We start from the raw sequence: 23,245 nt of genomic DNA, 5'->3' as shown, positions 1-23,245 counted from the left end.
TTTTTTGCAGACATGAATAAGTAACTTTATTGACAATTTTTGCAGGACAATTCACAAGAAAGTCATATTATATGGTTTCTCGTTATTTTGTCTCATGTTATTTTCATCCCTCATTCGGCCTCCTTGCCCTTAAAAGAAATAAGACAATCAGTTAGAATGCTTTCGATTCTTTATACAGTATTTGCTTTCACAGTTATAGTAACACAGTTTATTATGCAGTAAAAGTTAAAAAATCTCTGGTAAATACCTCTAATATATTCAATATTATAATGATATAGAGTATGTGGAGTTAGCACAGTCCATGAGCACTGTAACCTCCCGCCTCCAGGGTTTAAATCCCTCCCCTGACTGTGTGTATGAAGTTTATAGGTCCTCCCAGTGTCTGTGTGGGTCCAGTCATTTGGTGGATTGATGTCTCTAAATTGCTGATAGTCAGTGTGGCAGACGAATATCCATCCGGGACGTACATTGCCTTTTACCTGACATCATTAACCATTGGGTGCAGTGTGATAGGCATGACTGGAACTTATTATACCTTTCCAGCTTCGCGGCTCTTGACTCTCAGCTTGTTGACCTGAGACTCAGCGATGTCGGCACGCTCCTGGGCTTCCTCCATCTCATGCTGCACCTTCCTGAACCTGGACAGGTGAGTGTTGGCCTGCTCCTCCTGTGCAGCAGTCAAAGACCTCATCAGTGAGTCAACTTTCCCTTTTAATATAATTATACAATTTTAAACTTTAAATCTTTTAAGACAGCCTGGATAAGAAAAAACTAACAAGCTGAACATTGAATAAATTCTACTCTTTAAAGACTCAAAATATAAAACATTTTAGAGATAATGTCTTGGTTCAAGATGCAGGTCATACAGTCATAATATTTCATCAGATGATCAGTGTTGTGTTGGACGGGACGAAGGACACAGGAATAGGGATCAGGGCAAAAACAAGATGGGTTTATTCTAAATCAAGATGCAGGAAAACACAAGGAAGCTCAAAACTGGGACTCACAACTAAACTAATAGAGATAGCAACATCAGTGTCAGAACTGGGGAGTTCAGGACTGGGAGGCACTTATAACAGGGACTAACGAGGGAGCACAACGAGAGGCAGGTGTAGTAAATCACAGAATGGTAGAAACGAGAGGTAAGACAAATGCGGAATAGGCGTGGCTCAAAACAAAAGAATCGGCTTGACAGGGCATGAATATGATCAGAATTCAACTTTTATGGAAATCATATTATTGCTCAGCTTTGGAATTAGGAAATTAGCATCTTATATAGAAAATGATACTTACAGCTTCCTCAGCCTGTCTCTTGTAGGACTTCACTTTCAGCTGCAGCTTGTCCACCAGATCCTGCAGTCTGTTCACATTCTTCTTGTCCTCCTCAGTCTACAGTAAGTATAGATTATTAGATACCTGCAGTCCTCACTTTAATTTTTGCCATGTTTCTGTAAACATTAACATAAACATTTATTGAAACATTTTGTAAAATCTACCTGGTAGGTAAGCTCCTTGACCCTCCTCTCGTATTTTCGGACACCTTTAACAGCATCGGCTCCACGTCTCTGTTCAGCTTCAACCTCAGATTCCAGCTCACGTACCTTAAATGTAAAAATTTAGATTTTTTTCCTCTGGCTTTCTCAAACATTTGTCAAATGGTAAGGCAGTAATATGCTAATAATATGCAAAATATGGATAATGTAAGTCCATCCATTTTTTTCACTTTAAAGTTACCAAATGATAAAAGATTAGTAGCCTTCTGATAAGCGCAGTTTATCAGTTGTACTGCTCACCCTGGCTTCCAGTTTCTGTAGCTGTTTCTTTCCACCCTTCATGGCCAGGCTCTCAGCTTCATCCAGACGGTGCTGCAGGTCCTTCACTGTGACCTCAAGGTTCTTCTTCATCCTCTCCAGGTGGGCGCTGGTGTCCTGCTCCTTCTTCAGCTCCTCTGCCATCATGGCAGCCTGAAAGGTTCATTCGCAATTTTTGTTTATACGAATGATGTTGGTCCTGGATATTCTACTTTGAGATCAGTACGATCTCAAAATAATTTTTGTTTTAATACATGACTCACATCAGTAATGGCCTTCTTGGCCTTCTCCTCTGCATTTCTGGCTTCCTGAATGGCATCGTCCACCTCACCCTGGACCTGAACAAGGTCACCTTCAAGCTTCTTCTTGGTGTTAATCAGGCTGGTGTTCTGAAAGACATTGATGTATTTTCAATATTATAACAAATACATTCAATTGCAGCAATGACTCCAGGGAGATCATACATAACTTTTGATATTTTAAACATACCTGGGAGTGCAGCAGTCCAACACGCTCACTGGCATCGACCAGCTCCTGCTCGGCCACTTTGCGGCCTCTCTCTGTCTGCTCCAGAGCAGCCCTCAGCTCCTCAATCTCAGCCAGCATCAGAGTGTTCCTGCGCTCTACCATGACAACCTGCTCCTTCATGTCCTCCTGTCCCCTAACTGCTTCATCAAGGTGCAGTTGGGCATCCTGTAGAATAACATGACTTCCATTATCTTCTTATTGAGAGATACACTCTTCCCTTTTATTGTCAGGATAACTGTATACATACCTTAAGCTGTCCCTGGACATTTCTCAGTTGTTTCTGGGACTCTGCAGCCTGACGGTTGGCGTGGCTGAGCTGAATCTCCATTTCATTGAGGTCTCCCTCCATCTTCTTCTTGACCCTCAGAGCATCATTTCTGCTCCTGACTTCTGCATCCAAAGTGGTCTGCATGGAATCAATGACCCTCTGGCTGTTCCTCTTGATCTGCTCCATCTCCTCATCTTTCTCAGCCAGCTTCCTGTCAATTTCACCCTTGACCTGGTTGAGCTCCAGCTGGACACGTAGAATCTTGGACTCCTCATGCTCCAGTGTACCCTGTGAAAATAAATGATAAAAAGATGCATGTAATGCCCAATGTACCCAAGCATTATTTTTTGTGGTGTTGCTGTATTATGGGTTTGATCAGGATACTGCTGGAGATTTTGTGCCCATAAAGCGTGTTGTATTGGGCCCCCAACCCAGACCAATCCAATTATGTTTGAAAATTTTTAGGGACCTGGTCAGCCAGGGGCCCTAGGAATGGGTGTAACTCCCCCCCACACACCTTTATGCCCCCCCTGGGTGTAATTACCTCAGCTTCCTCTAGAGCAGTCTGGATTTCTGACTTTTCTGTCTCTACTGACTTCTTGGCCTTCTCAAGCTCATGGATGGTCTTTCCAGTCTCACCGATTTGTTCAGTCAGGTCTGAGATCTCCTCTGAATAGTAAATAAATAGGTATTATCATGGAAGAAAATGAATCTAATTAATAAGGTTCAGTAATAGGGCATAATTAATGTAATATTAATGGAGATTTAATCTATCAGAATCAATATTGAAACATACGCTGCAGGTTCTTGTTCTCTCTCTTCATGGTCTCCAGGTGGTCCAGAGTTTCCTCATAGGAGTTCTTCATCTTGAACAGTTCAGTACTGAGAGAACGAGCCTCTTTCAGAGCCCCTTCCAGCTCTGCCTGACTTTCTTCATACTTCTGTTTCCATTCTGCCAGGACCTAGAAAATTTCAAACATAAAATCAAGATGAAGGCAGGTAGTTAGCATTAGAAGTAAATTTCTCCTTCATGTCTATGCTGGCAAACTGGCCAGGAATTCTCTCAATATATTTCTTTACCTTGTCAAAGTTTCTCTGCTTCTTATCCAGATTAGCAGCCAAAGAGTTTGCCCTCTCTACATCGATCATGAGGTCCTCCACCTCACCCTGCAGTCTCTGTTTGGTCTTCTCCAGAGAAGCACATTTGGCATTGACAGCCTCAATAGATTCCTCTGCATCCTGGAGACGCTGAGCAAGCTTTTTCCTGTGGAGAGTGAAATTTTAGTTTCACTGGAATTATCTTTACATAAATTTATGCAGTTAAGTGAATATATAGAATCAGTGTAGTTACTTGGCCTCCTCGAGCTCCTCAGTACGTTGGATGGCATCAGTCTCATATTTGGTCCTCCACTGAGCCACCTCACTGTTGGCCTTGGACATTCCACGCTGCAGTTCAGCCTTGGCCTCCTGCTCTTCCTCATATTGCTCTCTGAGGAGGTCACAGTCATGACGAGCTGATTGCACAGCGTGGGCCAGAGCGTTCTTGGCCTTAAAATGGAAAAAACAGTATGAATACATTGTTTCTTGGGCCGTCACTATCAATTATACCAAATATCTAGTGAATAATCTGATGATTACACCATGTACCCATAGTGCCACTGTGCCGTCCTCAATTAGGTTTGCACAAAGCACAATGTTAAAATATTGATTTGGCATTTCATGCTTAAGTAATTGTTACATTGCAGAGACTGCAATAGTCTGCTGGGTTCAAACCATGTGTAAGTTCCATTAAAAAACATTTCCTCAGTCACAAGAAACATAACTTAGCAAGCTTTGCAAATTTAATCATGGTTTCTTGTGAAAATGATGTAGTAGATGTTAAAAAGGAAAATCAGTCTAATGTTTTGCGACACTGCTTGTTATATGTGCCCTGCACGCACTCTCCGAGACAATCATAATCATTCTCGTCCTTGTTGTTGTACTCACTCATGGACCATGTGGCGAGTTTGTGAGAGATTAAACAAACATGAGTAAAATGGAAAAAGGGAAACAAAAACTGGCTGTGAAAAGACATTCATCTTCAGGTGTTTGGAAATATTCTGTATACCACAGAATCAATATTGAGGAAAAGCAAGTGATTTGTCTGGATTGCTTTGTGTCTTCTGGCACAGTCCAATGACAACACCACTCTGTTGGTCGATAATAATTTCTGCTTGATACAGTAGTTAACTTTTATCACTTCAATATCACAAAAACTTCACGATACAGCCCTAATACACAATACATTTACAAAACATGATTAATATTATGTGGCTATTATGTACTGTATTATATGAGATGATGCTGCTAAGGTATGGGACTAACCTTTGTTTAAAAGATATTATTTTGGCAAATTAGAATGATTTAGGTAAATTTTAGGACTAAGACAAGCTAGGCTACTCTCAGTGGCTAAATGGCACATCTATAGTTAACCTCATATCAGTGGGTGAGTCCTTCAACCTGAGTGCCTTATTTTAAGATATAATTGTATTGCAGTCCTGCTGTGGTGATATTTAATGTTTGCTTTGCAATATTGAGAGTCAACTGCATTTTCATTGACTTTTAATATGAAATGCTTCCACACATCTGATGCTTTCACTCTTTATTTGGACCCTCCTGCTCTACGCCGTCTTCCATCTACCATATTTCTTAGTATCTGAGAAAGAAATTTAGAATCGATACCTTTTAGTAATTGACTTAAATCGAGTAATCATGATGGCTCTTATAGCTTTTAAATCAGTATTGATTTGAAGGAATGCCTCTTACTCATCTTTCTTATTGGTAAATTTTAGAACTACAGTTCTAGTTACCTTGACTTCCTCTTCAACATGCCTCTTGAGCTCCTCAATCTGCTGTGTGTAGGCCTGTTTACCTCTAGTCAGCTGGGAAACAAGAGCTTCTTTCTCCTCAAGCTGACGACCAAATTCACCTAAATATACAAATGAAACAAAATCATAATACTTAGATATTACTCCTATTGATATTTATAAAAGTACCTAAAAGTAATCTATATTTTACCTACCATTCTCGGTCTGGAGTCTTGCTTTCTGTGCACTCATGTCATTTAGCTGACGAACGTTTTCATCATTCTTTGACTTAAGTTCACTTAGTTGATCTTCAACGGTGCGGCACATTTTCTCCAGATTGGCCTGTCAGAATTTTAATTTGTTTTTGTAAAAAAGTGTGATGTCCACAAATCGGCTTTAATCGGCTCAAACATCCTAGTTTCCTCATACCTTTGATTTTGCAACAGCCTCCATGTTGCTGCTCAGGTCATCGATTTCCATTTTGTATTCACTCTTCTCCTTCTCCAGCTTCTGCTTGACACGCTGAAGGTTGTCGATTTGTTCCCCCAGCTCTGCTACGCTGTCAGCCTGCTTCTTACGGAGGGCAGCAGCTGTAGCCTCGTGCTGCAGGGTGGACTCTTCAAGATCACGGCGCAGTTTCTGGAACTCAGCCTCACGTTTCTTGTTCATCTCGATCTGAGCAGATGTTGCACCACCAGCTTCCTCAAGCCTCTCACTGATCTCCTCAAGTTCCCTGGACAGATCAGCCCTCTGTTTCTCAACCTTGGCCCTGGCAGCACGTTCAGCCTCAATCTCTTCCTCCAGCTCCTCAATACGAGCCTAAAATACATGACAGTGTGTAAGTCATAGTACTAGATTGCTCCACATTGTTCATTTGAAGTACCAAGAGTTTACCTGCAGCTCTTTAATCTTCTTCTGAAGCTGAGCACCCAGTGTCTGTTCATCCTCAATTTTGCTCAGAAGCTGGCTAGTCTCAAAGTCCTTCCTGTGGACAGTAATCACACATTCCTAATATTCAGTATCATTTTTAAACTTGGGGACTTCTTGCAGTTCTATTTGATCAATATTCTTACTTCTTTATCTTCTCCTCTGACTGCTGCTTATCATTCTCCAGGTCCATTATAGATTCCTGGGCAAGTTTCAGGTCCCCCTCAAGCTTTCTCTTGGCTCTCTCAAGATCCATGCGTAGCTTTTTCTCTTGTTCCAGAGAGCCTTCAAGCTACAGGTAAAATCAAGTTATTGATCTGAAACATATTTTTTTCTGGTATTGGGAGGCATAATACATTTAACGGTTATTTTCCTTACGTCATCCACTTGCTGTTCAAGCTTGGTCTTGGCTTTGGTCAGAGTGTTGACTTTGTCTTCTTCTGCTTGGAGATCATCCAGGGTCTGCTGGTGTGACTCTTGGAGGGCTTTCTTTTCCTTGGTCAGCTTGGCAATGCTCTCATCTTGAGTGGCCATCTCCTCAGTAAGGTTTTTAACCTGAGAGGAAAGCATTCCATACTTGGTTACATAGAGTTAAGGAAATAGTCAAAATGTATAAGATTTTTCATGATTTAACATTAACCTTGTTTTCTGTGGCATGTTTCTCCTTCTCCACTTTAGCCAAGGTCAGCTCCAAGTCATCTATGTCTTTCTTTAGCTCAGAACATTCATCCTCCAGTTTCCTCTTCTTGGCAGTCAACTCAGCATTGATTTCCTCCTCATCCTCCAGCCTCTCATTTGTCTCTTTGAGTTTTGCTTCAAGCTGGATTTTACTTTTGATGAGTCCCTCACACCTCTCCTCTGCGTCTGAGAGATTCTCAGTTTCCTAAATGTAAAACAAATTAACCATTTTTTCAAATTGCAAGATCAAAATTCCTCTATACTAAACAGTTTTTACCAGTCATTATGGTTGGTTGAGTATTTTAATATCTCTATCCTGCAATCAGATTATTTACATACCGACTGCACTTGTAACAGCAGGTCATTCTTCTCCTGCAGCAGGGAAACCATTTTCTCCTCCAGCTCCTTCTTCTTGGCCAGTGCTTTCGTCAGCTCTTCTTTGGTCTTCTCAAAGTCCTCCTTCATGTTGGCCATTTCCTTCTCAGCTTCTGCGCTCTTCAGGAGTGGCTTGATCTTGAAGTACACTTTCATCCAAGGCCAGGTTTTAACATTCATGAATGAGCGGATGTTGTATTGGATGCTGTAAATGGACTCTCTGAAGCAAGAGCACAAGAGAACTTGGTCTACAAAATTTGTACAGATTGTCCATGTGTTGTTCAAAATGACACATTGTAATAATTGCTAAAATAACTGACAACAATTCACAGTAATTAAATGAAACTGAATTTAAAAATTGCATGCTACTCAATACAGCATTTTGCTACGTATACATCCATCTATGCATCTTCTTATGGCTTTTCCCAGCCAAGGTTTCCTAGGGATCCTTGAGGCTGGTAAGCATGGGCACATGACTGAGGTACACCCAGAATGGGATGCCACTCCATACAAGGGCACGTCAACATGGAAATTCACATACACAGTCATGCACTGCAGGCATTTTAGAGACTCTCCTATCTACATGTGTTTGAACTGTGAGAGGAAAAGTACCCAGAAGAAAACCACGAGACACAGGGTACAAACGTTCTAATGTCTTTAACAATTTACCTCCTCTCCATCATCTTTACAAACTCCCGTCTCATGAGGAAACCACGGCACAGGGCCTGAGTCATGGTGACCAAAGAGGCCAGTTTCTCATCTCGCATCTCCTCCAGTTGACCCAACAGACCGGCTTTGAAGAACACCTGGTAACAGATGTAGTAGATATTAGGCAAATAACAGGTTATGAATCCTGTAATGTGTGTTAGAAATAGCACGACACAGGTATCTTCAGCCTTTTACCTTGGTGTGGCCAAACTTGTACTGAGTGTGGTCAACATCTATTGAACCCAAGAGTTTCTCTGAAGCCTTCTTGTTATCAATGAACTGTCCTTCCGGAATCACACTGGCATTCAGGACTTTGTATCTGTGATTTATGTTTAGCTGTTATTAGTTATGCATCTATTTACCAATATTTAATTAAGAAAGATATTCTGTTTATAGAATAATTCATGAAAGAGAAGTGTGTGAAATGACCTCTGCTTGAAGTCACCGTAGATGATTCTGCTGGGGAAACCCTTTCTGCAGATCCTGATACCTTCCAGCACACCGTTACACCTCAGCTGATGGATAACCAGGAAGTTCTCCATCAGACCTGGAGGAAATAAAGGAATTATACATAAAATCAGATTATACAGCTCCAGCCAACAAATCCGATTAGACAAGAGGTGAGTGCTGTAATCAGAGTATACCTGTCTTCAAGGTATACTGTACCAAAGTATACCTGTCCTCAAGCATTTCAAATGAGATGTATCACTGCACTTTACAGATGTATCTAAGAACCATTATTTAATCTTAAATGATGCAAAGTAGTTGAGAGCGAGTGACCAGTGTTGTGTTGGAATGTAATCCAACAAAGTATTATCTGTTGTGACTAATTACTATTCGCTTCTAAATGTTACTCAGTGAACCATTGAATAAAAGCAATAACATACTGAAAGTCAAGCGGTTGTATTCCATGTCTGTGATTTGGTCGTAGGCACCAGGCCACAGGCCGAGATTTTTTGGGGTACAACCACACTCCTTCTCGTATGTTATTTCTTAAATAAACCTGGTGAAACTCCTTTAATCCTGATGTTTATGCACTTGATGTAATGTGCAGTGCTGGTCAAACCTGGTGTCTTTGATTCATTTGGAATCAGGCAGCGCACAAAGTGAGGGTGAGTGCTTCTCAGGTTGGTCATCAGCTTGCCCAGGTTCTCCTGTAGGATGACAGGATGCATGTCATTGACATAAGATGGAGGCATGTATAGATATTGCAGACAGTAACTGATTACAATATGTACTGTACCCTGAACAGAGCAGACACAGTCTGGAAGGAGCCACCCTTCTTCTTGCCTCCCTTCTTGCCACCACCACCCTCTGTTTACGTATAAAAGGTTTTTCATCATGATCTAATTTATTGATGTATATATCATTATGATTATCAGTCTTCCTGATCCTGTTATCTAAATCCTTTCTACAGTATATATATATAAATCTGAAATTATAAATACCGTCTCCTGCACCATGTGCTGCATACAAAAAGGCCAGTAATTTCAGCGCAGACTTCTGGTAGAGTTGCACTACAGAGTCATTCAGAGGATCCTTGTTCTTGTCCAGCCAGCCGGCGATGTTGTAATCCACAGTGCCAGCATAGTGCACCAGGGAGAAGTGGGCCTCAGCTTTGCCTTTGGCAGGTTTGGGCTTCTGGAAGGCGTTATTTTTGCCCAGATGCTGGTCATACAGCTTGTTTTTGAAGCTTGTGTCTGTAGCCTTGGGGAACATGCACTCCTCTTCAAGGATGGAGAAGATGCCCATTGGCTGTTGGAGACACAACAGATTATTGATGCCTAATGATGAGATAAGGGAGGAAGTTATTCACATACATCAATGTCCATTTTACAAACCTTCTCAATAAGCTCAATGCAGGCAGCCAAGTCCATACCAAAGTCAATGAACTCCCACTCAATCCCCTCTTTCTTGTACTCCTCTTGTTCCAGCACAAACATGGTATGGTTGAAGAACTGTTGCAGTTTCTCATTGGTGAAGTTGATGCACAGCTGCTCCAATGTGTTGAACTGATGAGAAAAACAGTACATATTATTCTACAAAGCAAATAAATAATATAATAATAAATGGAATGTCATTATTGTAAATAATAGATGAAAACACTGAAAACATTCACTCACATCAAAGATTTCAAAGCCGGCGATATCCAGCACACCAATGAAGAACTGTCTCTGCTGCTTGGTGTCCAACATCTCATTGATGCGAATCACCATCCACAAGAACATTTTCTCGTAGACTGATTTGCAGAGGGCGCTAACGGAATTGTTCACCTAATCATTGCAAAAAGAATATATTTTTTCTCTAAACTCTCATATATGGATTTACACATTAACATAGTAGCACTGTTAACCTTGTTTATAAAGAGAAGAATGTTTCTATGAGATATAATATTAATAATATAATTAAAATGAAATTTAACTCTTGTAGTGCCAAGTTTGTAGCAGTAGTAAGTGCAAATTATTCCAAACCTATTAAATATTTAGTGAATGTATACAATGTTAACGCTGCATTCCTTACCTGAGGTACAGTCTGCCCCTTGGTCACAAACTCATTCCCGACCTTCACTCTGGGGTAGCACAGAGCCTTCAGCATGTCAGCTGAGTTCAGGCCCATGAGGTAGGCGATTTTATCAGCCACTGAAATATGAATAACATGTTTGGTTAATGATCTATAACTCTGGGTAGATTATTGTATGGTTGAGGTTATCATATCAGTTACCCTCAGTGCCATCAGGTTCTGCCTGCTCCTCTCTCTGCTTCTGCTTGAACGACATGCTCCCATGATGTATCACTGCTCCAGTCAGTTTGTAGATGCCTATTTTCTCCTCAGCAGTAAAGCCCAAGATATCAATGGCAGTCTGCATAATTCAGAACAGAAACATGAATTTAACTCCAATAATGCTAAGACAGATTGCTGTTGTTACTGTGTGGTTAGAAGAACATGATGTGCATTAACCATTTACTCACATCTGTGGCTATAAATTCATCAACGTCATTGATACTTTTAACGGTAATCTCCCCTTGACTGATCATGGGGTAGTCGTATGGATTGGTGGTGATCAGAAGTGCCTCTGTAAAGATGAAGAAAATATTTGCAGATGTAAACTGCAGATACAAAACCCCAGTTTACCCCAGACACTCGGTACATACCAAGCAGCTCTGGTTTGTGGCCTGTCATAAGTTGATAGAAGATGTGGTAGCTTCTCTCAGCTGACAGCTGGAAAGTGACTCTTGACTTTTCTAGCAAATCTGTCAATAGGAGTTTGCAACATTGATTTGTCTTTCTGTGCTGAATTAAATAGAAGTAAATCATTTGGTAGATGAGAACTTACAAGTTTCAATATCAGCAGAAGCCAGTTTCCCTGTTGGCCCAAAATGGATTCTGATGAATTTACCCTATAATATAATGAAAGTATTAGAACTTTAAAACAGTAATTTTGCAGCTAATTCTGGGAGTGAAATTTAAGGAAAAATTTGATTAAATAACTTACAAAACGAGAGGAGTTGTCATTCCTCACAGTCTTGGCATTACCATAAGCCTCCAGCAGAGGGTTCGCTGCAACAATTTGATCTTCCAGGGAACCCTACAGGAGACACTGGAGCATTGAGACTCTTGCTTCTGTATATATGTTCCTTATTAATAGTCCTTGTTTTTCTCTCTCACCTGCATTTTTCCAGGAACAGGTTCAGCTTTTTTCTTGTCTGAAGAGCCGACTGTGGCAAAATACTGGATGACACGTTTGGTGTTCACAGTCTTTCCTGCACCGGATTCTCCGCTATGGGTGAGTATGGGAAATAGACTCAGGTGTAATGCGCGTTTTGGTTTTCAAGCTGGTCTTTTTTTGTTAAGGTTAGATAGCACTGAGATACTTACGTAATCAAGACTGACTGGTTCTCACGATCTGTAAGAATGATAAGGAAATGTGTTGTTTTATGTTTTGTAACCATGCATAGTTTTCACCCCTAAATAAACACATTGCATTACTGGCAAATCTGTTCATGTAAAATGTCCAATGTCGAATGACTGCTTATTGTACTAAAAATCATTAGATTCTCATTTTGGGTTATTCATACCTGTGTGCATGAACTGAAAGGCATTGTCAGAGATGGAGAAGATATGGGGAGGAGCTTCAATTCTCTTCTTGCCCCTGTAGCCGGCCACAACAACTGCATCGTACACTGGGAGCCACTTGTAGGGGTTCACAGTGACACAGAACAGCCCGGAGTAGGTCTGTAATACAGAAAGTGAACATTTATTCATACATGTACTTTTTTATATGAAAGGACGCATAAAACAGATTTAATGTAAAAACCTACATAGATCATCCATGCTGCGTAACGCTCTTTGAGGTTGAACAGCACAGCGGGCTCATTGAGGTGGGTCATCATGGCCATGTCCTCCATTTTATCGTACTTTGGAGGGTTCATGGGGTGAATATCATCCTCCTTAACTGTAATGGTCTGGTTTAAGAAGACACAGAGATTTGTCCCAAAAAAGTCACAAAAAAGACCTTTTAAATAAAAATGAATACATGAATTGCTTTATATACAAAACTGGTAGTGATTCCCATACTTCAAGTAGGACATATTTTAAAATGAAAAGCCTAATAATTTGTACTAATGATCTGTAATTAATCTGTTAGGTACACAGTTGTACTTACTTGCCCACACAAAGTCTTAACAGTGGCTTTGCCCCCTTCTCTACTTTGAAGAACCCCTTTGAGGTACATCTCCTTCGGTTCAGCCACAAAATAGGCCGTTTTGGCATCAAAGGGTTTGCTCTGGGCTTCAATCCTCTCTCTCTCTGGCTTCCGGAGGTAAATGGACGCCGGGCCAAAACACTCCATTTCTCCATCCCCCATGATGGCGGTTTACTGCAGAAGAAGATGGTCGAAGTTAGTACAGATTAAAAAACTTCAGTGCTTTAGCTGTATAGTCGATGATTATGTTTGGCAGTTTGAAATGGATATTTGACAGTAGGCTTCAGCATAGTTATACTGTACTTACTAAATTGATTTATTTATATATATTTTTAAGACTAATATTTAATAGATGACTACTGGTTGAAATCTATTTTCTTTACCTGCTTATCTAATGCATGGTCATGTTCAACTAAATCCTTTCTGTAAAACCCATTTGTAACTTTAAGAATGTTTTCCCTCTCGTCAATCGACAAAATATTTAGTCTTACCCTTCCTATCGAAGTCTTTTAGGTCTGAATTCCCATATGTCTTTATTTTGTTTTCAGCTACTTCTTGTAGTTTTTGATACTATTTTGACTTGCAGGTTTCTATAACTAGAGAATGTGTTTTTAGAAATAAAAAAATAAGGATTTTCAGTTGGTGTCTGATTTGCCACATGCTGTACTGTTCTCTTCCTTTTTATCACGGCTGTTAATAAAGGGAGCAGCTGTTATTTACCTCCTTGGACGACAACACAGAAGAGTAGAATCTAGGCTGGAATCTGAAATATATTATTGATAATTTTCTTATCACAGCTAGCATTAGTAGTATTGCATTTTACAGAAGGATGGCATCATTTAGTTATTAAGAGAACTACCCATACCAATCAATTTAGGGCTTTTACTAAGAATCCGATTAAAAAAAAAAAAGCATAACTGTGCTCTGGCCCAAATTTAGGATTGGATTGGATGCAGCTTCACATTAAGATTCACTCACCTGTGCTGGATGCCTAACAGTTCAGAGAAGATTCTGGAGCTGCTGCTTTTATAGAGACATGAGTGGTTGCTCAGCAAAAGGTTCCTGCTGTATTTGGTCATGTGTTTTCACACACTAACTGTAACTGCTATCCTTACTGCTGTACGAAGAGAAGAGAAATTATTTTTAGCTCTTAAACATAAGGATTTTATTATAAGGAAGTCATAAGGAAGTCTTGAATGGTGTATTAGATAATTTTTAGTGGATTAAATATGGATTCATTATCGATTAATTAATATTTATGTGTCTGATCCTTTTTGCAGTTTCTCTTAGTAATTTATGTTAATATTTTTATGGAAGTTTTGTTTGCTCATTTAACTATTCCTGTAAATATTTTATTTGCATTAATAATATTAATGTCATTACATCTTGTGTTTTAATTATAGTTTTATATGTGTTCTCTTGATTCTGAGCCATCTCATTAACAGCTTTGGCACAGGCAGAGCAGAGTGCCTAATGTCACATGCCATTGCAGGGAAACTGTGCAACTGTTCAGCGTTCTACATTTTACACAAATTTCCTGGCTATAATAAGTACACAGGCATGCAATTTAAAACAAGTTAAAATAATTACTTAAATAAAGCAATAAAAACAGCACAGCATTCACGCCAGTTTTTTTTGGTTAATAAACGTGTTGAATAATGAAGAATAGGTTTGTCACACCACAACAGAGCTTGTGGAATCTTAAGTAATTTAAATTGTGCTTCCTATGCCTTATAAACACTTTCATTTATATTTTTCCTTTATCATCTAATCAGCAAATGTGTGGAAACTCACAAATTCATACAGTTTTGATGTGTTTTTAAAGACATTTAATATTTTTATAATCTCGCGTTTAATCTGTTTCTCTCATAAGACATAGTTTGTATGAGACATATTGCAGTTATTAGTTATTGCTTGTGTCAAAGTCCCTGCATTGATGCTGTTTGTTTATAGCTGTCAGCACTCGTTATTTTCACTGACTTGCAAGCTAGAGTTTAGAGAAACATTTCCGCCATACTGTATATGTCAATATGAATATCACTGTTACCTTCAAACTTCTATTAATAATACTGCTAAGATATTTGAAATTTTCATTCATTATACAGAATCAGAATAATGGCACGTTAGAAATTGCTTTGCTGAGATTCATTCTTAAATTCAGTCTTTAAGGGGAATGTCAGCAATAGCATTACTCTACTTTCTATAAACCAGATGGGAAACATGGTGAACTTTATCATTTGTACTTCAGAAGTAGCACTGCAGCATGACCTTATTTTTCAGGCAAGTATATATGGCAGCAGGGGATCTGATTATACAATCCTGTTATAGGATTTATCCTCTGGTGGGGCAGTTTTTCTTCAGAGTGGTGATATGATACGGGCAAATGAAGACGGGGGAGTATTAAAAATTCTGGAGTGATTACACATGTGATAAAGTGGGATCAGGTCATATACCCCATAAAATGTAACACCTAATATCTTACTCATTGCTGTATGTTCTTATTAGGACAAAATACAAATATAGCTGCTTGATCAGGTTGGCTGTCAAAGCACCTCTGTCACTGTGTTGTGATGTTTATTGTGAATTTGCTTCAATCCTACAGTACTTTGATATTCGGCAGTGTGGAAGCTCGGGTCGTTTAGATGTTGAGTTTAGAGGAAAATCATGCTGAAAAGTAAGTGACCTTTACGGCTGAAATTTCTTTGAAATAGAAAATGAACTACATAAAAGATTGTGTTTTTTGTTTGTTGTAGAAAGATTGTGTAATGTTAATATGACTAATGCAGTTCTTTAATATGATACTATGTCCTTGCTGTATTGCTTTGGTTTTCAGATTATATCAATTAACAAATTAACCCCCAGTATCCATCCAGCTTTGCATCCATCCTCCATCCTCTTAGTCAGGATTTCAGGGATCCTGGTGCCTTTACCAGGCAGCAGAGGGTACAGAGGAAGGGACATCCCTGATGGAATGCCAGTGCCATCCAGGACTTACACATGCATGCACAATCACACACTGCAAGCGGCTTTGGACTGCAGGAGGAAACCCGTACAACATAGTGAGAATACATACACACACACATACATGCATAGCAAGAATCATGACAACCTTAACCCCTACCCAGCCCTAACCCTTGTAACCAAACAAAATACAAGATTTTTGGCATTTTTAGTTTTTTGATTCCTCTCAGATTTTTATAAAACTGAGTTTTCCCATTTTTTTCTAAAACAATGGTCCCCATGATGTCAAAACAGGTTTTATCACATTATGGGGACATTTGGTCCCCTCCCCAAACCAGATATCAAGCTTTTCTCCGGAGTAATTAAAGAGCATTGAACATTTAATTATTCACATGAAGCATGAACAGTTTCTTCTGGGTCTATTTTAAAAATGTGTAAAGAAATTCACTCAGGAAAATGGTAATTGTGCCATGCAATAGAAATGTGTTGGTAAAATTTAAGACTACATATATCTGTTGTCTGGTGTTATATTTGAAAAGTGTATCTTTCTGATGAAACTGAGTACAATATGTTTGAGTGGCAATCTTTTTTTCCAGTAGAAATCCAGGTTGTCAGGTACCATCCTATCCATAACTTTGAAGCAAATAAATCAGGACTTTGTTAATTCGACTTCCTCTGCTGACCTAGGGAAGATGGGTTCCCCCTTCTCCCTGTGTCTGTGGGGATCCAGTCGTTCGGTAGATTGGTGTCTCTAAGGGTGCTTTCCCACAGCACCAGGTACCATACTTTTGGTACTTCAAGAACATAACAAACATAACATAACGAGCACTGCATACATTCTCTAACACAGTCATAATCATTTTCATCCTTGCTTTTTAAATCACTTCTGGATGGGATCCTAAGAAATTTATGTTGAACTCCTTTTTTTGCTTTATAAACATCCCAATATTTATTACAACAAAGTCACATTGCGATGCTTTCTAATATAGTGCTGTCCTAGATTATTATACTTCATATTTTACGTCTTGTCATGCCATCCTGATCTTGTTGTTCCGACCACATCACAATTTAAGCTTTGATAACTTCATTTGTCCTCACATCCATTATTTTTTCTTTTATTTTGTTTACTTCATTTATTACGGAGCCCCTAAAGTCCCATAAGGTGAATTTCATTTTATCTTGTGTGCACAAGTTATCTCATTTTTGTGAAAAAAATACATTCTGTGCCGCAAAAAGCATTTAATAATGAAATCAAGTAATGCCTTGCTGCATTTTGTCCACATAGAGAGATTCTTAATGATGTAACTCCAGTTACATTTTATCCATGAAACCATAAAGACTTCACTTTCTTTCATGCACCGAAATCAAAAGGAATGTTTCATTTTGTGAACAGAATTGACAGCAGCAATTTGCATTTAATGGACAGAAGAAAGTTATTTCATTCACAAAATGCATTTTATTAACTAAATAAATAATTTTTTTGTACAAAATGCATTTTGAGAGTGAAATTTTGTGGATAAAATATATTTTGTTGACTAAACAAATTCTTTTTCTGTTAAAAATGCATTTCGTGAGTGATACTACTTCATTTTGTAGACGAAATGTACGTCATGAATCATTTTGTGGATGAAACTGATTCTGTGGAATTGCGCAATGCTTTTGTGGAACTATGAAATGCGTCTTCGTCTTTTGCCGAGTCACGAAAGGCCACGAGAGGCAGGCTGTTTGCATAACCAATCAAGAAAGAAAGCGTTTCAAGTCCCACCACAAAGTACCAAAGGTCCTGCAACTGGTACTTTTCATAGTGGAACTTTTAGGACTGGAACTTGATTCTGTGTCAATGGAAAAGGGAAAATACCAAAACTACCATAATACCTGGTGCAGTGGAAAAGCACCATAAAGTGTTGTGGGTGACAGACGATTATCCATCTGGGACGTACCCTGCCTTTTACCTGACATCCTAGACCACTGGGTGCAGTGTGATAGGCATTATTATACCTTTCCAGCTTCGCGGCTCTTGGCTCTCAGCTTGTTGACCTGAGACTCAGCGATGTCGGCATGCTCCTGGGCTTCCTCCATCTCATGCTGCACCTTCCTGAACCTGGACAGGTGAGTATTGGTCTGCTCCTCCTGTACAACTGTCAAAGACCTCATCATTTCATGTTGCCATTTTCATAGATCGACTCAATGATAATTCACGTTGAGAAATTCACCATCATCTGGACCATATTTTTGTTGTTACTGTATATAAGTGACGATTTTTAGGAAATATTAGAAACTGAAGCTGATTCAACTTTCCCTTTTAATATAATTATACAAATATAATCTTTTTACCTTTTAAGAGAGCCTGGATAATAAAAAACTAACAATCTGAAGATTAAATAAATTCTACTCTAAAGACTCAAAATGTAAAATATTTCAGAGATAATGTCTCAGTTCAAGATGCAGGTCATACCGTCTTAATATTTCATCAGATGGTTAGAAGAATGGGGACGGCATGGTAGTGCAGTGGTTAGCACTGTTGCCTCACACCTCTGAGACCTGGGGTCAAGTCTCTGCCAAGATTCCATGTGTGTGGAGTTTGTCATCCCCATGTCATCATGGGGTTTCCTCTGAGTACTGCAGTCCCCCCCCCCCACAGTCCAAAAACATGCTAAGGCTGAAATTGCCTCTAAGTGTGAGAGGATTGCGTGCATGCCCACCCTGCAGTGGGTTGGCACCCCATCCTGGGTTGTTCTCTGCCTTGCACCGATAGCCCCTGGGATGGGCTCCAGACCCCTTGTGACCCTGAATAGGTTGGGTGGTTTCAGAAAATTAATTGATTAGCAGGATGAGTTTAATACAGCTTTTGTGGAATTTATATTATGGTTCAGCTGTGGAAGTAGGAAATTAGCATCTTATATAGAAAATCATACTTACAGCTTCCTCAGCCTGTCTCTTGTAGGCCTTCACTTTCAGCTGCAGCTTGTCCACCAGATCCTTTAGTCTGTTCACATTCTTCTTGTCCTTCTCAGTCTGCAAAAAGAATAGATTATTAGATTTCTCATTTCCCATTTTCACGGGACTGTATGTCATGGTTACATAAACAATAATAAAAACGCTTATATAAATAATTGTAGAAATCTACCTGGTAGGTAAGCTCCTTGACCCTCCTCTTGTACTTACAGACACCTGTTCAGCTTCAACCTTGGATTCCAGCTTGCGTACCTTAAATATAGAAATTCAGATTTTTTTCCTGTAGATTTTTAAAATATTTGTCAAATGGAAGAGCAATAATTTGCTAATAATGTACAAGTGTCTATAATCCATTTTTTCTCCATTTTATATCCTTATATTTTCTTCAAGTCCACAAAGCACATGTAGACTGGTTGGCCAAACTCCCACGCACCCTCTAGGACCCTGCTGAGAGTATAGAGCTGGTCCACTGTTCCACCGCCAGTGTGAAAACACTGATCCTCCTGAATCTAAGGTTGGACAATCCGGCGGACCCTCCTCTCCAGGACCCCTGAATAGACCTTACCAGGGAGGCTGAGGAGTGTGATCCCCCTATAGTTGGAACACACCCTCCAGTCCCCTTTCTTGAAGAGGGGAACCACCACCCCGGTCTGCCAATCCAGAGGTACTGCCCCCAATGTCCACATGATGCTCCAGATGCGTGTCATCCAGGACAGCCCTGCAACATCCAGAGCCTGGAGGAACTCTGGGGGGATCTCATCCACCCCCAAGGCCCGGCCACCGATGACCTTTTTAACTACCTCAGTGACCTCCGCCCCAGAGATAGGGCAGTCCACCCCCAGGTCCCCAGACTCTGCTTCCTCATTGGAAGGCGTTTCAGTAGGATTGAGGGGGTCTTCGAAGTATTCTTTCCACCGACCCACAACGTCCCGAGCTGTGGTCAGCAGCGCCCTATCCCCACCATAAACAGTGTTCATGCTGCACCGCTTTCCCACCCTGAGCCGCCGGGTGGTGGACCAGAATCTCCTCGAAGTCGTCTGGAATTTGTTCTCCATGGCCTCGCCAAACTCCTCCCATACCCGAGTTTTTGCCACATTCCGCTTGACCTGCCAGTACTCATCAGCTGCCTCCTGAGTCCCACAGGCCAAAAAGGCCCGATAGGACTCCTTCCTCAGCTTGACGGCATCCCTCACCACCGGTGTCCACCAATGGGTTCGGGGATTGCCACCGCGACAGGCACCAGTCACCTTACGGCCACAGCTCCAGTCAGCCGTCTCCACAATGGAGGCGCAGAACATGGCCCATTCGGACTCAATGTCACCTGCCTCCCCTGGGACTTGGGCGAAGTTCTGCTGTAGGTATGAGTTGAAGTTCCTTCTGACATGGGATTTCGCCAGACATTCCCAGCAGACCCTCACTATACGCTTGGGCCTGCCAGGCCTGACCGGCTTCCTCCCCCACCAGCGGAGCCAACCCACCACCAGGTGGTGATTGGTTGACAGCTCCGCCCCCCTCCTCACCCAAGTGTCCAATACATGTGGTCTCAAGTACAATGACACAACCAAAAAGTCGATCATTGAACTGCAGCCTTGGGTGTTCTGGTGCCAGGTGCACATATGGACACCCTTATGTTTGAACATGGTGTTCATTATGGACAATCCGTGACGAGCACAGAAGTCCAATAACAAAACACCACTCGGGATCTATACCTTACATCTATATGCCTATATCTGGTCGGAACCTCACAACTTCGCACACCAGCTCAGGCTCCTTCCCTGCCAGAGAGGTGACATTCCATATCCCTAGAGCTAGCTTCTGCAGCCAAGGATCGGATCGCCAAGGTCCCCGCCTTCGGCCACTGCCCAACTCACACTGCACCCGACCCCTATGGCCCCTCCTACAGGTGGTGAGCCCATTGGAGGGGGGACCTACGTGCCTTCTTCGGGCTGTGCCCAACCAGGCCTCGCCATTGAGCCTCACCCCCAGGCCTGTCTCCGGGGGGGGGGGCACGTCCAGGCGAGGGAAAACGTGAATCAGTGTTGTTAGTCATCATGAGTGATCTAATGAGCCGCACTTCGTCTGGTTCCTCAACCAGGACCTGTTCACCTTGGGTGACCCTACCAGGGGCATAAAGCCCTGGGCAACTTAGCTCCTGGGATCATTGGAACACGCAAACCCCTCCACCACGATAAGGTGTCAGCTCCAGGACAGGCCTCTGCCATCATGTCAGCATGGTATGCTTTTCGTTGGCTCACATGTTAAGTGTCTTTGATCATAGATTCAGTTTGTGTTACTCCTTTGGAAGTGTCTAAACTATATTGGGTGGCTTTAGATCACTTGTTGAATCAAGTCTTCTACAAATGATGTTGGTTTGGGTTTCAGAAACTCTCTTCGAATGTCCAATAATAGGGCAGCTGCTGGATCTTCCATCCATCCATTTTCCAACCCACCTATCCTACTGGGTCGTGTGGGGTCTGGAGCCTAACCCGGAAGCAATGGGCACGAGGCAGGGAACAATGCTGGATGGGGGGCCAGCCCATCGCAGGGCACATTCACACACCAGTCACACACACATGCACACCTACAGTATGGGCAATTTAGGAACTCCAATCAGTCTCAGCATGTCTTTGGATTGTGGGGGGAAACCAGAGTACCCGGAGGAAACCCCACAACGACATGGGGAGAACATGCAAACTCCACACACGTAACCCAGGTGGGGACTTGAACCCAGGTCCCAGAGGTGTGAGGCACCAGTGCTAACCACCGCACCGTCCCTGCTGCTGGATCTTCTTGAAATCAAAAGCTCTATTTGATAGCCACTGTACCAGTTATATCTGGCAAAGTGCTTCATTCAGCAGTAGACTGAAGCAGTGTGCTGTGACTGGCCTGCAGGCATTCCCTTTGGGCTTTGGCAAAGAGATGGGATCTGAGGAGTTTGGCGACACTGTATATTTCTATATAAATAGGATTTCCTGCCATAGAACTGGAGCCCAGAAAGTGCTGACACCTGCTGCCGCTATGTTGGTAAGCCTGCCCTGCACATCCACTGCATGGTTTCTCCCATTGCTTTTTGGTTTTTGGAAAATTCCCCAGAAGACGGAAAACTACAGTGAAATCATAAATCCCTCTGTTTCAAAGCAAACAGTTGTCTGATTTTGCTTCTTGGGAATCATTTTCAATCATACAGAAGCCTCAGCTGAATCTAAAAAAAAAGTACAACAAATAGAGTACATTGACTCCACTCAGAATATCTTGGGACATCTTAATAAAAAACCATTATTTGTATAAATGTACCATTATTTTTGACAAAAAAGGAAAAACATTCTCTCCACAGTAGCTATCAAGTTTTTCTCTTAAGTAAGAAAAGATCATTGAGCATTTAAACATTCCTTCAAAGTGAGAACAGTTTCTTTTGGGTCTATTTTAAAGATGATGCAAAAAAATGAGGAGAAATTGATTTAGGAAAATGGTAATTGTGCCAAGTAATTGAAATGTGTTAATACCATGAACCTGAAAGGAATTTAAGACTACGTATATGTGTTGTCTGGTATTATATTTGAGAAGTGTATTTTTATGATGAAATCGATATGAATACAATATGTATGAGTGATGATTTTTTTTCTCCAAGAGAAATCCAGGTTGCCAGTTATCCTCCTGGATCACACCACTGTGGTGTTAATCCACAGCTTTGGAGCATATAAGTCAAGACTTTGTTATTTCGACTTCCTCTGCTGACCCTGGGAGGACGAGCTCCCCTATTAAGTCTGGTTCCTTCCAAGATTTCTTCCTACTTTTTTCTTGCCATTGTCACCTCTGGCTTGCTGTATATTACAAATGTTTGGCATTGGGGCACCGGCAAGAAATAATGTATAGTGTTTTGTGGCAATGTAATGTTTAAGTGGTGCTATAAAAGGGCAATCTGGTCTAATCTTTAGAGAAGCGCCTTTCTAATTGAAAGATTGCTGGTTCAAATCCCCGACCAGTGAGGTACTGCCCCCAAGCACTGCTCCCTGGGCGCTGAATTAGCAGCCCACTGCTCTGTCACATAGGGGTTAAATGCACAGAACACGTTGTGTTGTTGTGTACTGTGGTGTGTCAACAATGATCACTGATCAACAAATTCTACAAATTAAGTTGAACTGAATCTTTAATTACAGTTGAAAACAAAAGATGAGTGACCTGTTATGCACTCCAATTTGTTGCTTTGTAAAATTACATCTGCCAGTCTACAGCAAAATATGTATGTATGATACCAAAGCCATTTTCCATGACATTTTGCCACATTGTTCTTAGTGCTACTGGAAATGTGGTATCTTGTTAAATTTTGCGAGAGAAATTGATGAATTGATGAACATGAATGCCATTAGGGCATCATTTCTGCTCCTTTTTAAAGTCCAACAGTGCTTCAAGTTCTAAAGAGTATTAATGATCAATTTCAGTATTGTAAAGGTGATGCATAGACATATTAATGAAAAAAATTACCAGG

The 23,245-nt window shown here is 40.9% G+C and overlaps 1 protein-coding gene across 1 annotated transcript; it reads right to left on the bottom strand.

Moving 5' to 3' along the window:
- On the bottom strand, positions 1-13,005 carry LOC111856187 (myosin heavy chain, fast skeletal muscle-like). The gene is made up of 39 exons (XM_072715607.1): positions 12,805-13,005; positions 12,461-12,604; positions 12,218-12,374; positions 12,018-12,045; positions 11,808-11,919; positions 11,635-11,727; positions 11,476-11,539; positions 11,294-11,392; positions 11,111-11,214; positions 10,863-11,001; positions 10,662-10,780; positions 10,265-10,414; positions 9,983-10,153; positions 9,590-9,896; positions 9,385-9,455; positions 9,208-9,295; positions 8,571-8,688; positions 8,337-8,460; positions 8,103-8,239; positions 7,398-7,653; positions 7,021-7,263; positions 6,759-6,935; positions 6,527-6,672; positions 6,348-6,438; positions 5,883-6,272; positions 5,669-5,795; positions 5,457-5,575; positions 3,959-4,155; positions 3,688-3,871; positions 3,404-3,569; positions 3,152-3,276; positions 2,587-2,895; positions 2,301-2,504; positions 2,075-2,200; positions 1,794-1,964; positions 1,497-1,601; positions 1,294-1,389; positions 536-667; positions 1-128 (listed from the first exon to the last, which is right to left on the bottom strand). The coding sequence occupies exons 1-39, from the start codon at positions 13,003-13,005 to the stop codon at positions 111-113; spliced, it is 5,808 nt and encodes a 1,935-aa protein (XP_072571708.1). The 3' UTR covers positions 1-110.
- Positions 13,006-23,245: the final 10,240 nt, after the last annotated feature.

This window comes from Paramormyrops kingsleyae, chromosome 8 (assembly GCF_048594095.1).
Source record: "Paramormyrops kingsleyae isolate MSU_618 chromosome 8, PKINGS_0.4, whole genome shotgun sequence".
Taxonomy (NCBI): domain Eukaryota; kingdom Metazoa; phylum Chordata; class Actinopteri; order Osteoglossiformes; family Mormyridae; genus Paramormyrops; species Paramormyrops kingsleyae.
The sequence above is the reverse complement of the archived record's forward strand: the minus strand, read 5'-3'. Positions and strand labels throughout refer to the sequence as shown.